This window comes from Scyliorhinus torazame, chromosome 4 (genome assembly GCF_047496885.1).
Source record: "Scyliorhinus torazame isolate Kashiwa2021f chromosome 4, sScyTor2.1, whole genome shotgun sequence".
Taxonomy (NCBI): domain Eukaryota; kingdom Metazoa; phylum Chordata; class Chondrichthyes; order Carcharhiniformes; family Scyliorhinidae; genus Scyliorhinus; species Scyliorhinus torazame.
In genome coordinates this window covers 152,546,934-152,564,758 of record NC_092710.1, presented here as the reverse complement: position 1 = coordinate 152,564,758, position 17,825 = coordinate 152,546,934, and the positions used below count along the sequence as shown (strand labels likewise).

The following is a 17,825-nucleotide window of genomic DNA, read 5'->3' as shown; positions in this document are numbered from 1 at the left end:
TTCAACACAATTTGGAAATGAGGGCAACCATTAAGGAGGTGGAGGTGCTGCATTTGTGGCATCCCATAATGAAAGACTTTCATGTAATTTCCACAATTGGCTTGCATAAAGGACCAAAGAGCATCCAGTCGTTAATCGTGAGCCAGTTCTTGATAATCAGTATATCACATCGGAGATTAGAGCAATGAGTTAGGTCAGGTTGCGCATCTCATTCAAACCTTTTCCAACTTCTGTGGGATTGAGATGTAAAGTCTAGGGATGGCATGTGGGTGCTCGAGGGCCCTTCCTTGACTCCTTAAGGAGAAGGGGCACCCGGAGGGAGATCAAGGTGCCTGTCCCTCACATCGTCCAGCCACTGATGGTTCCCACCAGTTTGTGTGGCCAAAGTGTCCAGGACCAAGCGCAAATCCAGCAAAACCAGCCTGTCGAAGGTCACCATGGTGGTTGCCAACTTCCCACGGTGACCTCAGGGCCCCACATGTCAGAGCCACAACATCAAATGGAATGCAGGCAGATTTCTCCATTCTTCACTCTAGTCTGCTGAGTGACAGCTGCATCTCTGCCTATTATCCTGCCACCTGTCACTGCATCTCCAGCATTATGTTGGCGGACTCTCTCAGAGGTTCATCATCTAACTCAAACTCAGTGGTTGGCTGATCTCCAGCAGTTCTCTGAGTTTCAGAAACCTGGGCTTTCGCTGTCTCTGGCTATTGTCAGTGAGGTGTTCACCAGTAAGTGACCCTGAGCCTAATCTAGAACTATAACCTCCTCCCCGAGGTGTATGTTCTGGATTGGTGGAGGGTTCAGGTGAAAATAGTGATCAGGGTATTGAACTTGATGATTAGCCATGATTATAACGAATGGTGGAGCAGGCTCAAAGGATCTCATGCCTCATCCTGCTTCTATTTTCTATATCTCTATGTTTCCTCTTCAATACTTTCCTTTGTTTCTTGCTCAGTGGTAGTCCCAGGGCTGGGGTTTATGTTGGCCTGTGCCGAGATCTGCTGATACCTATGAGAGAAGATGGTTTTAGTTCACGAGCAGGCATAATAGAGACTTCATGCCACTCATTGTGAATGTCAAAGTGTGATGAACCCATGGAGGTTTCATCCATACTAAGATCCTGGAATAAGCCAATCTCCCCTTCCCTACAGGAGTGACTACTGTCCTCCCCAGACAGCTCAGTGGAATCCTCCTCTGATTTAGGGAGGGGTACGATGTTGACCGTCCATCATCCAGTCTGGTGTCTTTCCCTTCTGTTAAGGGCTAGCTTGGACTGCATGAAGAAAATAGTAAGGAATGAGATGAGAAGTTGGAGAAAAATGCATGCTCCAAGTCTGTGGTGAGCCCTCTCCACAAGGGGTTGAGGATGGAGTGTGAGCAACATGATAGATGAGATGGTGGTTGATGATGTGAAAGTATCCGTGAGACAATCAGTGGTGGTATGTATCTCCTGTTAATGTGCTAATGTCGTATGAGATCCCTGAAAAGAGCAGCCCTTTGAGTACATGTGGAGAGTTTGATATTGCAGGGAGTTGAAGGATGGCTTACCCTGGCAGATCATTCATCCTCTTCCTGCACTGGATCGTGTTGCAGGTGCTGTTGCAGGCAAGGCTGACCTGCTATGTTATGACCTCCCACGTGGAGTGGCGAGGATGGTGTGCTTCTTTGAGCCTCCCGTGAGGTAAAGGCCATCCCTATTCTGCCAACCTGCCCTTATAAAAGCCTAGAAGGCATTGTGGCAGAAGCGGGGTGCAGACTTTTTCTGGTTGGCAGCTGGGGCCGGAGAGAGTGAAATATGTGTGCTCAGGTGGCGCTTAACTATGACACCTGGACCTTTGACCCCATTAGGAGATGGCTGGGAGGCCGAATCAGTTCCCGGCCCACCATGTGGTTTGGCGAAACACTTACCTGTGCGTGATTAATGACTTTCCGAGTGCAGAATTAGACGCGATTTCCTGCCATTATGACCAGCAGCAAATATGCCACAGAAACCGTCCGCCACTGCACTTAGCTTCCAAACTGGAAAATTCTGTGCTTTGCTAAGTCTCAATTAATTTGTTGCAATGTTGCTCAAAGCAAAATATGCAAATCACTTTGCTTGCTGTAATTAAAGAATGTTAAGCAGCAGTTTTTCTATTAGATGTTGTTCGAGGGAGATATTCAGGAATGCTGCAGAGAAACTGATGCAACAATGGAATCATTAGGTGTTGTTCAACGGCAAATACTATATGGAAGATTTTTATTCTGCATTGGTCACCTGCCAATGTTCAAAGTATGGGGTTCAAGACACCACAGGAAACTGGTAATTGCTTTTTCTGTCATATCAGAGGTCTACATTTAATTTTGACATTCCTAATGCATTTCTTTGTTGGTTATGTTCTTGGCACGAAACACTGGGAACGGGATTTTATGTGCAACCCGCGGCAAAGGCGGCCCACCATTGGTTGGCAGCGGGATCTTCTGCTCCCGCTGCTGTCAATGGGGTTTCCCATTGAATGTGCCCCTCACCACCGGGAGTGTGCCATCAGCAGGACCGAAAGATCCCACAGGCGTGATGTTCCGGCCCATAGCGACTACAGTTAAATTACAGCTTTAATTTGATTGCAATTATCCATTTCATTGCGTCTTGCTGAAACAAATAACACATTAACTGAAAATACAACTAGCATCTTTTCTTATTTTCTGACTTGTAGCAAATTTCCATAAAGCACAGACAAAGCGGAGAACTGATAGAACAGATTAATTTTTTTCTGTCTTGGGTGACTTACAACTTTGAATTCACAGCTCACTTGGTGTCTGAATGTGTTTGTTTCTGAATATAGAAAATAAATTGTTGCTCATTTTTTTAGTATGTGCAATACCATTACCCAGTAAATGTATTGACTACTGAGGCATCAAATGATTCAAGAAATTCTTACTGGGTTTATAGAAGTGAAATCAATCCTTTAATATTTTCAATCACAAATCTGTAATCAGTCATTTATTCCAACTTGAAATGCAAAAGAAAAATCAAATCACCATTGATAGAACAATTTAAAATACATTCAAAACTTACTTGTTTTCTCTGGCTCTGATTTTGAACTCATCCACAGTTTTCTTGAAGAGAGTTACTGTAAAGAGGGCTCCTTCTATGTCTTCTATAATCATTCTGTGCATCAGAAAAGATCATGATCTTAGTTCAAAAAAATTCAAGTTAACAGTTTCAGAAAATAGTTTATTTAAAAGAATACGCACATAATTGAGAGGTTGCCCGTGCTGAGGGAAAATGCACTACCAGTTGTTAAGTAATGGGTTAAGAGATATTCCAATTAGTTGTCTCATTTATGTTAAGTATCCATTAATTGACACTGATATGTAAAGAGGCTTCAGGTGGCCTTTGTGTCAGGTGAAGCGAATATATAGTTTTGTGCAGTCTGTTAAAGTGAGCTAAAGGTGTTTGTAAAAGGAGCAGTACCTTTGACTCTTTTTACAACAGCAGCTAAACATCTAATCAATGGTAGCAGAGAATGGTTGCTGTGCAAACGTGAAGGGTTGAAAGATACAATTTTTCCAGACCAAACCAAGGAATGAGTGAGAAGAAAAAAAAAAGATATATGGCTGAACCTAGGATAAAGATGGCCGGCTATGACCACCCCCCCCTTATTTTCTGAAAGGGGATCGTACGACCAATGGAGAAGTGCAGTAGTTATGTGGACTAAAGTAACTGCCTTGGGAAAGAGAAACCAAGGTATGGCATTGACTCTTTCTCTACCTTATGACAGTAAAATCCGAAACAAAGTGTTTTCTGAACTGGAATTGTAAGAGTTAGATTCAGAAGAAGGCCTGGAGAGTTTATTACGTTATATGGATAAGATTTATAAAAAGGATGACTTGTTAAGTGTGTATGAAGCATGGTCGGATTTTGGTAGGTTCCGGAAAATAGAGGATTTCTCCATGGAAGACTATATAATGGAATTTGGCAGATTATATAAAAGGCTGCGGAAACACAACCTGGAATTTCCACAGTCTGTGTTGGCCTTTAAATTACTTGACTGTGCTAGAGTGAGCAACATGGATAGGCTCCTGGTTTTGACAGGAGTTCAGTTTGTGGATAAGGATACCTTATTCGATCAGATGACAGAAGCTTTAAAAATGTTTCTGGGGGAACATTCGATTCCGATGGCTCTGTTGACCCAAATAGGTCAGTCTGCAATATAGCAGAATATGGAAGATACACTACTAACAGGATGGCGAAAGCACACGGCTACAAACAGGTTCCAAGACTATAGAAGGAGATTGGGACCAGGAAATTATGAAGACAGGAACCCAGTTAGACCCTACAATAGGAAGATGAACCCCAGAAATGCCCTGGGTATGATAAATCGATGTTTTCGATGTGACTCTCAATACCACTATGCTTTCAACTGTCCAACATGTTATAATAGTGTTTGAAGCGACACATGCCACGGAAGAGCCAGAAGAGGAAAAAGATAGTGACCAGAAAGAAGGCATTGTCCTATTAACAAGCAGTTTTATGCCAGTAATGAGGGTGTTGGTTGCAGAATCCTTCAATTGTGCTTTATTGGACAGTGGCTGCACATCTACTGTGTGTGGAATTGACTGGTTAAAATGTTACCTGGATTCCTTGAATGCTGAAAATCGTAACAAGGTTAAGGAATTTGAAAGTTCCACAAGTTTCAGGTTTGGGGATGATAATACTCTGAAGTCGCTGAAAAGAGTGGTGATCCCTTGCAATATTGCCATAGTGAATCATTTCATTAGCACGGATGTTGTATCAAGTGAGATATTTTGCTTCTGAGCAGACCGTCGATGAAGAAAGCACACATGAAACTGGATATGGAACAGGATAAGGCAACAGTTTTTGGAAAGACGGTGGACTTACAATTTACACAGTCGGGACACTATTGTATTCCATTATTGACAAATAACATTTCAAGTACAGTTGTTAAGGATGTGTTAATGGCAGTTGAAAATGGGACTTTAGCTGATAAAAAGCTTGTTGTATTAAAACTGCATAGGCAATTTGCACATCCGTCTCCTCGGAGGCTGAAAATTTTATTAAAGGATGCAGGGGTAAGGGATGAAGACTAGACTAAACTGATAGAACAGATTAGTGATCGCTGTGAAGTTTATAGGAAGTACAGAAGGACACCAGCACGACCGATACCTTTTAGTACCTTTGACCAGAGATTTTAACGACATTGTGGCCATGGACCTTAAGATCTGGGATAAAGCCAGTAATATATTTATTTTGCATTTTGTAGACTTAGCAACCAGATGTAGTCAATCAACGATAGTACAAAGTAAAGAAAAGAGAGTAATTTTGGATCAAATCGTGGAAAAATGGATAGGGACAAGAATGGGCCCACCGGCAAAATTCCTTATGGACAATGGAGGAGAATTTGCTAATGATGAGTTTAGGGATATGTGTGAAAACGTGAATATCACAATTATGAATACGGCTGCGGAAAGCCCACTTAGTAATGGTGTGTGAAAGAAACCATACGGTAATAGATGACATGCTCCGGAAAATTTTGGCAGATAGACCAAACTGCAAACTAAATTCAGCTTTAATATGGGTGGTACATGCAAAGAATTCATTGCAGATGGTTGGGGGCTATAGTCTCTATCAATTAGTGTTTGGTAGAAATCCTAAAATTCCATCCATTTTAGATGACCAGCCTCCAGCTTGGGAAGGGTCTACAATTAGCTCTGCCTTTGCTGAGCATTTAAATGCATTACATAGCAGTAGAAAAGCTTTTTTGAGGGTAGCACGGTGGCGCAGTGGGTTAGCCCTGCTGCCTCATGGCGCCGAGGTCCCAGGTTCGATCCCGGCTCTGGGTCACTGTCCGCGTGGAGTTTGCACATTCTCCCCGTGTTTGCGTGGATTTCGCCCCCACAATCCAAAGATGTGCAGGCTAGGTGGATTGGCCATGCTAAATTGCCCCTTATTTGGAAAAAATGAATTGGGTACTCTAAATTTATATTTAAAAAAAAATAAAAGAAAAGCTTTTTTGGAAGCAGAAGTCCCTGAAAGAATTCGCAGAGCATTAATACATAATGTACGGCCATCAAATACCATTTTTCAGTAAGGAGACATAATATATTATAAGAGAGACAATTTTAATGAATGGAAAGGCCCAGGGAAGATCATAGGCATAGATGGCAAAACAATTATTTTGCAACATGGCAATCAAACTGTTAGGGTACATTCATCAAGGATAATGGGTACAGATGACAAATTTTCAAATTTAGACAGAGCAGACAGACATGATGAGGAACCAGAGTCATCTGGTACGCATGTGTTACAGAACTATGAGGACCAGTTAACTGACATAGACAGGGTTTCTGTAGAGGAATACAACACTTCTGATGAATTAGAACAGGCCAGTTTTCCAAAAGAACAACTGCCAGAAGTTGGTACAAAAGTGACATACTTGCCTGAAGGGTCTAGTCAATGGAAGGATGCAACTGTTATTAGTAGAGCAGGGAAGGTCACTGGAAAGTATAAACATTGGTTGAATGTACAGCATTCAGGGGAAGGAGTCAAGACAATGGATTGGGAACATGAAGTTCAAAAATGGAGGGCACTGAAACGCAGTGCCAGTTCAGATAGTACATCGGATAGTGAAAAGGTCGAGAACTATTGAAAGGACATCCCACAGCAGAAGGAAACGATCAAGCAGTAGCAGTACAGTACAGAACGAGATACCAGGCGGGAGAGGGGACGTAGTTTACCAAGATCTCGGAACATGAGTAAGACTACAAATACTAATAGGAGTAGAAGCCCACATGCACGTGAGATTTTGGTGGCTTCCAATAAATTAGATGAGAAAGTTATCAAAGATGCCAAACAGCAAGAACTGAGTGAAACTGGGGTATACACGGAGGTACCGGATAGAGGACAAAGAGCTCTATCCTACAGATGGATTTGCACGGAAAAGGTTCTTCCAGATGGAACTTATAAGGCAAAGGTCAGGCTTGTGGCAAGGGGATTTGAAGAAAACTTAGAAGATCAGGATTTAAGGGTAGATTCACCACGGCAGGAAAGGTTATTTTAAAGATCTCGGCTCTATAGCCACAAAGGCATGGGAATGCAAATCTATAGATATAAAAGCTGCCTTTTTGCAGGGGCATCAGCTCCAGAGAGACATTTTTCTCCGTCCTCCTAAAGAGGCAGTGAACACAGAAGGGGTACTCTGGAAGTTGAACAAATGCGTATATGGATTGAATGATGTGTCTAGAGTCTGGTACCTTTGGTAAGGTCAATTTTGTTAAAGTTAGGCTGTTGCCAGTTGAAAGCAGATCCAGCAATGTTTTACTGGCACTATAAAGGAAATCTTTCTGGCATCGTTATGATGCATGTCGATGATTTTTTGTGGGGTGGGACTAGTGATTTTGAAGCTATTGTAATCTCTGGTTTGAGGAAAGAATTCAGGGTTGGAAGTCAGGCTTCCGGTGTATTTAAATATATTGGACTGGAAATCGGGCAGACTAAGTTAGGGGCAACTTTACATGAAATGAAATGAAAATTGCTTATTGTCATAAGTAGGCTTCAAATGAAGTTACTGTGAAAAGCCCCTAGTCGCCACATTCTGGCACCTGTTCAGGGAGGCTGTTACAGGAATTGAACCGTGCTGCTGGCCTGACTTGGTCTGCTTTCAAAGCCAGCGATTTAGCCCTGTGCTAACATCAGCAATCTTATTTGGAAAGCATCAGCTCAATATCAATTAGTCGTGGCTGGGTTTCACAAAAAGACGCAATGGTTTCAAAGATGGAAAAAGAGCAACTGCGAAGTTTAATTGGACAACCGAATTGGTTAGATAGACAAGACTAGACCGGACGTGAGTTTTGATGTCTCAGAGTTGAGTACAAAAATGAATGATCCCAAAGTGGAAGGCATAATAAGAGCAAATAAAGCGTTGGTCAAACTAAAAATGCAAGAGTGTGTTTTGAGGTTCCCGGTTTTAGGTGATCTTAGGCACTTGAAACTCATAGTTTATAGTGATGCATCCTATGCAAACTTATGTGATGGGGTTTCAAGCACAGGAGGTTTTATAATTTTCCTTTTGGGGAACAGTGGTAAATGCTGCCCTCTTGTGTGGGAAACAAAGAAAATAAGGAGAGTGGGCAAAAGCACTTTGGCTGCTGAGATGTTAAGCCTTGTAGAGGTGGTGGATATGGCCTTTTATATGTCTCAGATATTGACAGAAATTTTGGGATCAGGTGATTTGGGTAATATACCTATTGAATGTCACATTGACAATAAATCCCTGTGGGAAAATGTGCACTCTACAAAAAGTGTTAATGAAAAAATGTTAAGGATAGACATTGCAAGTTTGAAGCTGATGTTGGACAGAGGAGAAATAGCAAAAATTAAATGGGTCGACAGTAGCTATCAATTGTCAGACTGTTTTACAAAAAGAGGGACTAGCTCACAGAAACTTTTGGATATTGTTAATGAAGGATGCCTATTTCTGTGACTTTTTTTTCTTCCCCAAAAAATGAAAAAACAAAAGAAAGGGGGAAATTGCATGTGTGTTTTTGAGTTTCTTGTAATTTTGTTTTCACCTAATTACTTTTTTTTCTCCAAGGAAGGGGAGACTGTTAAGTAATTGGGCAGCACGGTAGCATTGTGGATAGCACAATTGCTTCACAGCTCCAGGGTCCCAGGTTCGATTCCGACATGGGTCACTGTCTGTGCGGAGTCTGCACATCCTCCCCATGTGTGCGTGGGTTTCCTCCGGGTGCTCCGGTTTCCTCCCACAGTCCAAAGATGTGCAGGTTAGGTGGATTGGCCATGATAAATTGCCCTTAGTGTCCAAAATTGCCCTTAGTGTTGGGTGGGGTCACTGGGTTATGGGGATAGGGCGGAGGTGTTGATCTTGGGTTGGGTGCTCTTTCCAAGAGCCGGCGCAGACTCGATGGGCCGAATGGCCTCCTTCTGCACTGTAAATTCTACGATCTATGGTCTATGATCTAATGGGTGAAGAGACATTCCAATTAGTTGTCTCATTTATGTTAAGTATCCAATAATTGACACTGATATGTAAAGAGGCGTCAGGTGGCCTTTGTGTCAGGTGATGCGAAGATATAGTTTTGTGCAGAGTCTGTTAAAGTGAAATAAAGGTGTTTGTAAAAGGAGCAGAACCTTTGACTCTTTATACAACAGCAGCTAAACGTCTAACACCACTTACAATCCACATTTATGGAATTCGATCCAGATAAGTGTGAGGTGATGCACTTGGGCAGGACAAACAAGGCAAAGGAATACATGATGAACGGCAGGACCATGAGAAGCACGGAGGATCAGAGGTACATTGGTGTGCATGTACACCGGCCCTAAAGGTTACAGGACATTTGGATAAAGTGGTTAAGAAGGCATATGGATCACTTGCCTTTATTAGCAATCCACATTATAGGAGGAATGTGATAGCACTGGAAAGGGTGCAGAGGAGATTTACCAGGATGTTGCCTGGGTAGGAAAGTCTTAGCTATGAAGAGAGATTGGCTACACGGATTGTTTTCCTTGGAGCAGCAGAGACTGAGGTACGGGTGGTGGGGGGGAGGCGATGATCGAGATGTATAAAATTATGAGGGGCACCGATAGAGCAGACAGCAAGAAACTTTTCCTCTTGGTGGAGGGACCAGGAGGCATAGATTTAAGGTCATGGACAGGAGGTTTTAGAGAGGATATGAGGAAAAACATCTTCACCCAGAGGTTGGAGGGTTTCTGGAACTCACTGTCTGAAAGGGTGGTGGAGGCAGAGACCCGCTTACATTTAAGATATATTTAAATGTACACTTGCAATGCCAAGGCATACAAGGCTATGTGCTGGAAAATGGCATTTGAATACTTGTGTGGCTGTTTTTGACTGGTGCAGACATGATGGACCAACGGCTGAAGGGCCTTTTCTGTTCTGTAGACCTCTACGACTATGACTCCATGGGCATGATCTAACGGCCTTATCGCGCGACGTGGGTCGCAACAAGGCCGGTAAATCTCACGAGAGACCTCTCAGGAGATTTATGACGCTCGTTAAGTCTCGCTAGATCTAACGAGGTGTCGCGGTCAGGATCTCACCCTCAATGGATGTGATCCATATTTGCATATTCAAGAGAGTAGTTAGTCTCACCTCGGAGACATCAAGCGGGCATCATTTAGCACTGGTTTCCGCAAAGATGGACCAAGTATACTGGCACTTAGCCGGGGGGGGGGGTCTCCAGGATTGGGGGCTCTTGGGTGGTTGGGCTCTGGGCAGGGTGGTACCCTGGCACTGACAGCCTGACACTTGGCAGTGCCAGCTGGCAGGGGTACTGCCAGGATGCCAGGCTGGCAGTACCAAGGTGCTCAGGTGGCATCTTGCCCATGCCAGGGATCGGATCCAGGGGGTGCCCTACCCTTATGAGGTGAGGTGCAGGTATCAAGTACCCCCTAATTGGTACGTTTGGGGGTTGGGAGGTCTGGAGGCCGAGGTGAGGGACCAGAGTTTTATAAATGGTGAGCTGAGCTCGTTAGTGCAGGAAATGGGACTTAAGTGTGGCCACGGCAGGCCATTCCTCGCTGAGCTCAAAAATGAAGCGGAGTCCTATTTAATAGCAGGGTCGTTCCCGGTGCTACAAGCGCCAGGAAACACCCCACTAAACGCGCCCGACAAGGGACTCTTTAATTTCCATCAGATCACGCCCTATGACTTTATCCTGGTAAGTCAACTTGTAACATTGACATTTTAAATGCTTTTGGGCAGATTTAAGCATTGCAGCACCCATCGTCCTTAGTTCCCAGCAATGCACAATGTGCATAGGTTCATTTTGGGTGGTATGGCTATATTTATTTTCAGGACATTCATCACAATATAAGACCAGAGAGAGACTCCAATGAAAGCAGATGTTCAGGTCTCATGAGAAAATGGATGTTTGGGCATTAAAATCACTTTAAATGATCGATGCAATCATCTTTTTTTCTGCATCAACAGAAGCAACTTCCAGAAAACAAGAATAGTTGGTCATTGGTAAATGATATGTCAACTCTTTAGTGCTCTTTGTCAATCAGTGAAGAAATCACTAGAACTCAAAAAGTTGGCAAAGTCATGGAATTCATAGAATCAAGGAATTTACAGTGCAGAAGGAGGCCATTCGGCCCATCGAGTCTGCACCGGCCCTTGGAAAGAGCACCCTACTTTTAAGCCCACACCTCCATCCTATTCCCGTAACCCAGTAACCCCACCTAACCTTTATGGACACTAAGGGCAATTTAGCATGGCCAATCCACCTAACCTGCACATCTTTGGACTGTGAGAGGAAACCGGAGTACCCAGAGGAAACCCACGCGCACACAGAAAGAAAGTGCAAACACCACACAGACATTGCCCCAAACCGGAAATCGAACCCAGGCGCATTAAGAGCGCAATTTACCCAAAACGATTATATGCATGGTAGCAAGCAAGATCTGCCGCAAGCTTCCTCACCTGGAGGCCCTCAATCCTGAGAGACCCCTCGCAAGTGCCATAAGAAGATCAATAACCTCCACCGGGCCACACAAAAGATTTGGCAATGGGTTCCTAACCCCCCCCCCCCCCCGCACCCCCATGAGTATGCGCCCGGCACCGCCCCGTCTCACACCGTTCCGTGTCCCAGCCCACCCATGTCAGCAGTGCTCCCCACCCCAAGCCTCCCCCTGCAAAATGGGCCATCTACCCAAACTCACCCCCCCCCCATGTCTGGGCCTCAAGCTCCCCCCTCGCCCCATCCCCTCCCCCAACCCACGATGAACGACAGATGTGGCTAACGATGCCCCCTCTGTGTCCCCACAGGAGATGTTGACCCACAACGGACGTCCGGCGGGGAACCAGACATCAGAGTCCTCACACCCTATGAGGAACTGGCCCTGGAGGTCGCGGGGATGGCCAATGACAAATCTGTCACCAACATAGATGCTGGCGTAGGCCGCAGAGGTGAGGATCACTGAGAAGGCACTGGGGGGGGGGGGGAGGTAGGAGGCGGGCCTGGGAGGGGTGGGGAAGGGGGGGGGGGCGACACCATCGGGGAATTGGGGCAGTTGGGGCCAAATGTGTCAATTAATAAAAATCGTTGACCTCGACCAATATGACACCTCTAGCACTTTCATTCGCAATCCCATGCCCCATCTCCCCAGACATAGATGCCTTCTACCCCCATTTCCCCAGGGAATGGACAGGGGAGGGGGAAAGCTGAGAGATGGGAGTAGGGCACGGGTAGTGGGCTGTTGAAGCGGAGAGGGAATGACAGACGACACCACATCCTATGTGAAGCGGGAGGGTATGCGGGCCTCCCTGGCCCTCTAGGCTTGCTGGACGTTTGCTGTTGCCTCCTGTCCTCCATCCTCTGGTTGGTCCTGCAGGTCCTTCCCGGGCTCGTCCTCCAGCCCCTCCTAGTCCGAAGAGTATGATCCTCATGTGGTGGTTAGATGTTCAGGGAGTGGAATCCCTTCCTGTTAATGTAGATACTCCCAGACGGCCCAGTAAGTGCAAGGCGACATGCATGCTATCTATTAGGGTGGCACAGTAGCACAGTGGTTAGCATTGTTGCTTCACAGCTCCAAGGTCCCAGGTTCGAATTCCGGCTTGGGTCACTGTCTGTTTGGAGTCTGCATGTTCTCCCCATGTGTGCGTGGGTTTCCTCCGGGTGCTCCGGTTTCCTCCCACAGTCCAAAGATGTGCAGGTTAGGTGGATTGGCCATGCTAAATGGCCCTTAGTGTCCAAGAAGATTGGGTGGGGTGACTGGGTTATAGGGATAGAGTGGAGATGTGGGTTTAAGTCGGGTACTCTTTCCAAGGGCCGGTGCAGACCAGATGGGCTGAATGGCCTCCTTCTGCACTGTAAATTCTATGATTCGATTACGCCCTAGACCTGGGACATCCCACGATGGCGGGACCCTCCAGTTACCCCCATTGCTCCTCCCCCGGCACGCCCTGCCCACGCAGCGGGTGCCCCTGGTCACCGGACTCCACACCCTGTACCCCAGACATCCACACGTAACGCTACCCTCCCCAGTGCACACACCCACTCTCTGGTCACAGAAATGTCCCGGGTGCTGGATGTTTGAATGTTGGCCGCTGCGTCCGTGGTGTTGTCTCCCGCAGTGTCCAGGCCTCACGGTCTGATTGCAGTGCTGGGCAATAACTCTCACATGCTACATGGCATGCCAACCCATGGGAACCACTTGGGATGTGTAACGTGCTTACTTAACTACGATTGCTAATTCCTGTTTAGCAACAGCCTTCAGCTGCACAGCCAGATGCCTCTGCGGTTACTGGGAGTTGTGTGGTCGGTGGGGCAGGCGGAACAGGACCACATGATCCAGGGGACGGCATGACGGACCTACGGATGCTGAGACACCCATTTCCACCCCCTCCAAACCCAGGCTCACCAACCCCATGCTCCGCAACCCCGCCCAACCGATGACGGCCCATCCTGACCAAGGCTGCCCGCTGGGAGCTCCCTCACCCCCTCTGAGCACTGGAGCAGCAACACCAGTGCTCCCGGTCACACTGCCCGGGAGTGAAGATGGCTACTCAAGTCCTCGAGTCTTCGCAGCAGCCCTTCCACCAGCTTCATGTTTTTAGAAAGGACCAATAATTGGCAACCACGTGACCACTTGCCGGGGAGGCTGTTAGATCGGGGGTCGCTCCCGTTAATGGTATGGAGATTGGGCTTAGGTGGTGATTATTGGTTTCTCACCATGCTACGATGGGGTCCTGATCTCGCCAGCGGGGGCAGGCTGGTTACATTGCAAACAGATCGGCATCCAACGCAGTGCTCGATTTTTGCCTCTCCCGTGACTTAACGCCTTGTCGCACTCTCGCTTCAGCCCAACACGGCCATTAAATTGCACCCTCGGTACTGCTTTTTACCAATTTTAACACTTTTCTACTTCCAACTGCTATTGTGTATTTTATCTACTTATGTTTTTTAAATCTTTCTTTTCCTTCCCTATTTTACATTTTCACATGTCAAAATTCAATCAGTCAGATGGTGGAGAATATCACACGTGGTCAAGACTTTATACACTTGTCAGTTTTGACTGGCAGAGATACACATCATTTCCCAAAACTCTTTCTGCCTGTTCCTTTGTACCTATAAGGCCCGATTCAGCAACCATGTTACGCCCGGCGTAGATCTGGGCACGCTGGGTGAATAGCGGGAGAGGGCTAAATTGAGATGAGCGCTGGGTGCGAACCATTCTGTGATTCACCCGATCTGTTCCCAATGTCGAGTTCCAGATCACACCCAAAAATAGCGAGGATACCATTAACCCTCAATTGCATTAATTTCAATTTCATTATGGGATTGAAGTAGAATGCAGTGGCCTCCGAGGAATTACCCTACTCCACAGCGGGAGGTTAAGCGGGCACCATTCAAAAACGTGAAGATGGCACGATGGCTACTTATGGGAATTAAGGAGTTGAGTAGCCATTTCCATTATCCGACAAGAGCTGCTGCCCCAGTGGTCGGGGGGGTTGGGGGTTGGGCTTGGTCAGGAGGCTGAAGCGTTCCAGGTCGGGGATCACCCCAGGGCCGGTGGGTGGGGGGTGAGAGTGGGGGTGAGGGGCTTTGCGTCTGTGAGGCCTTCAAGCCATCTTTAAATATTGTGGAGACCCATAACAAGGGCAACTATAGCTGCAGCCTGTCTATCCAAACACTTCCAAGACAGAGGCCCGCTGTGGCTTTTATTCTGAAAATCGTTTCACCTCCTTTGACTGTGAGCAGCCTCTAGTTTCACAGCTGAAGGCTATTTCAAATGAGGAATTAGCCTTACTAACTGTGATAGCACTTTACACTCCTCAACTCACAAGTACCTCCTTGAGGGAACACGTGCCATGTCTCGGAGGATGATTAGTGCATTGCTTGTCTCGCAAACTTTAATGCTTGAACAGTGTGCCTGAACTCTAGGAGCATCAGCACTATAGAGGCAGCTGCCAATAATCAAACACATAAGAACAGGGCTCTACCACTGTGGATCGTCTCACGACAGAAGTGTGTGGATGAGCGGAGACCTGATGAGGTCGACATTGAAACACTTTTTTCATTAAAGTTAATGCAGGAACAACTCAACTCTGACAGCAACATTTGCATACTGGCATTTAAATTTACATCTTCTCCACATCCGACATTGCTGAATCATTTACTCATTAATAACAGCAAATGCCTTTAGCTTCGCTCTTATTTTGAGAAAAAAACCTGGCCTAATGTTTTGAGGAAATTAAACAACTGACTTTTGGAGTAGTAATTAAAGGTTGACTTTACCATTGGATTCACAAGAAGAGTTTATTTTTAAATCAAAAATTTCACTCCCAATCAGATTTCTCAGAATTGTTCAGTTGATGCAGACAAAACATTCCACATACATCCAACTTAGCTGGAATTTTCCATTCATTCATAATGCATGAAAGGGAAATTCCACTCCTCCATCTCTAACTTAGTTCTAAAGTGCACGTTATTATGCAGCTTTCAAAGTTAATTATTCCTACCATGATTTAGATCTTGGTGTGCAGGGTACAATTTCAAAGTTTGCGGATGAGATGAAAATTGAAAGTATTGTAAACTCTGAAAAGGACAGTGTAGAACTTCAAAAGGACACAGAAACATTGGTGGGGTCAGCAAATAGGTGGCAGATTAAGTTCAATGCAGAGAAGTGTAAGGTGATACACTATGATAGTAAGAACATGGAGTGATAATATAAAATAAGCGGTAAAATTCTTAAGCTGGTGCGGGAGCAGAGGGAGCTGGGAATATATGTACATAGATCATTGAAGGTGGAAGGTCAGGTGGAGAGAGCAGATAATAAAGCATATAGTATTCTGGCCTTTATAAATGGGGCATAGAGTACAAGAGCAAGGAGATTATGCTGAACTTATATAAGACACTACTCCTAGAGTTCAGGCACACTGTTCAAGCATTAAGGTTTGCGAGACAAGCAATGCACTAATCATCCTCCGAGACATGGCACATGTTCCCTCAGCTCCAGGGTCCCAGGTTCGATTCCGGCTTGGGTCACTGTCTGTGCGGAGTCTGCACATCCTCCCTGTGTGTGCGTGGGTTTCCTCCTGGTGCTCCGGTTTCCTCCCACAGTCCAAAGATGTGCAGGTTAGGTGGATTGGCCATGATAAATTGCCCTTAGTGTCCAAAATTGCCCTCAGTGTTGGCTGGGGTTACTGGGTTATGGGGATAGGTTGGAGGTGTTGACCTTGGGTTGGGTGCTCTTTCCAAGAGCCGGTGCAGACTCGATGGGCCAAATGGCCTCCTTCTGCACTGTAAATTCTATATGATAATCAGCAGGAATATTGTGCACAATTCTGGGTGCCACACTATTGGAAAGATGTGAACACATTGGAGAGAGTGCAGAAGATGTTTACAAGAATGGTTCCAGGAATGAGGGCCGGGATTCTCCGCTCTCTGGCAGGACGGGTCGTACCAAAGAGTGGCGTGAACCACACCGGCGTCGGGCCGCCCGGAATGTGCGGAATCCTCTGCACCTTCAGGGGCTAGGCCAGTGCTAGAGTGATTGGCGCCGTGCCAACCGCCAGCGAAAAGGCCTCCGCCAGCCGGTGCGCGTTGGCGCATGCGCAGGAGCGCCAGCGTGTTCCCAGAGCCGCTGGTGTGATCCCTGTGCATGCACAGGGATTTCTTATCCGCGCCGGCCATGGCGGAGCTTTACACAGGCCGGCGCGGAGGAAAAGAATGCTACCCACGGCACAGGCCCGCCCCCAGATCGGTGGGCCCCAATTGCCACCGAGGGGGCCCCTCTCGGGGCCGGATCCCCCTGCGCCCCCCCGAGGATTCCGCAGGCCCCCTTCAGAGCCAGGTCCCGCCGCTACAGACCTTGTGTAATTCACTCCGGCGGGACTGTCCGAAAATGGGCGGCCGCTTGGCCCATCGGGGAACGGAGAATCGTGGGGGTGCCACTGCCAACGGCCCCCCACCGGCGCAGCGCGATCCCGCCCCTGCCAAAAAAACAGCGCCGGAGAATTCGGCAGCTGGCGTCGGAGCGGCGGGGCAGGATTCACTCCGCCCCCCAGCGATTCTCCAACCCGGCGGGGTGTCGGAGAATCCCGCTCCGGGGCTGGATTCTCCGCCCCGCCGCGCCACATTTCTGCCCCGACCCGCCAGCGGGATTCTCCATTACGCCGGCCGGTCAATGGGGTTTCCCATTGTGGGGCAGCCCCACGTGCCCCAGCAAAACGGAGAATCCCGCTGGCGGAGAATCCATCCCTGGTTATAAGGCAGGTTGGGGTTAGGTGAATAACCTGCTCTTCCGAGAGTAATGCCATTCAAAGAGTCTCATGAGGCTGCATACCTCAGATTTTAGGATAATTTTAAATATAACGATTGCAGGCCAAGTTTACTCAAGTTTTGGAAATCCAACAACTGGAATGTGGTGTGAATGGCCAGATCAGATTGCATGCGGGTTAGGAGGTGCGGGTCTGCTCCTTCCCCAGCCAAACAAGCTGACGGTTTCTCTCCACGTGATCAGAACCCACTCACTAAAATCAGACCAACCCCTTAGATCAGAACCACCCAAATCTACAATCACCTGCCCCAATTACATCATGACCTCCAGTCTCTTTTTCATCCACCCCAAATCAACTGACACCCCACAACCCCGATCTCCTTTCCGCCTCTGCAACTCCTCCCCTTCCACCTTTGATCTCCTATCCAACTTCTGAACTCCTCCCCATCCATCTCTAATTTTCTTTTCACCTTCCCACCTCCTCTCCATTCATCTCCGATCTCCTCTTAGCATTCCCAACTCCTCTCCATCCATCTCTGATCAGCTCTCTGCC

General features: G+C 46.7%; 1 protein-coding gene across 5 annotated transcripts in view; it reads right to left on the bottom strand.

Moving 5' to 3' along the window:
- The window catches only part of LOC140410546 (V-type proton ATPase subunit C 1-A-like), a 244,702-nt gene that overhangs the window by 74,342 nt on the left and 152,535 nt on the right, over window positions 1-17,825 (bottom strand). For all 5 annotated transcript variants that reach the window (XM_072498778.1, XM_072498776.1, XM_072498777.1 and 2 more), the window contains one exon: window positions 3,059-3,151. In XM_072498778.1, the coding sequence (XP_072354879.1) occupies window positions 3,059-3,151 (93 nt within the window). The remainder of the gene's footprint in view (window positions 1-3,058; window positions 3,152-17,825) is intronic.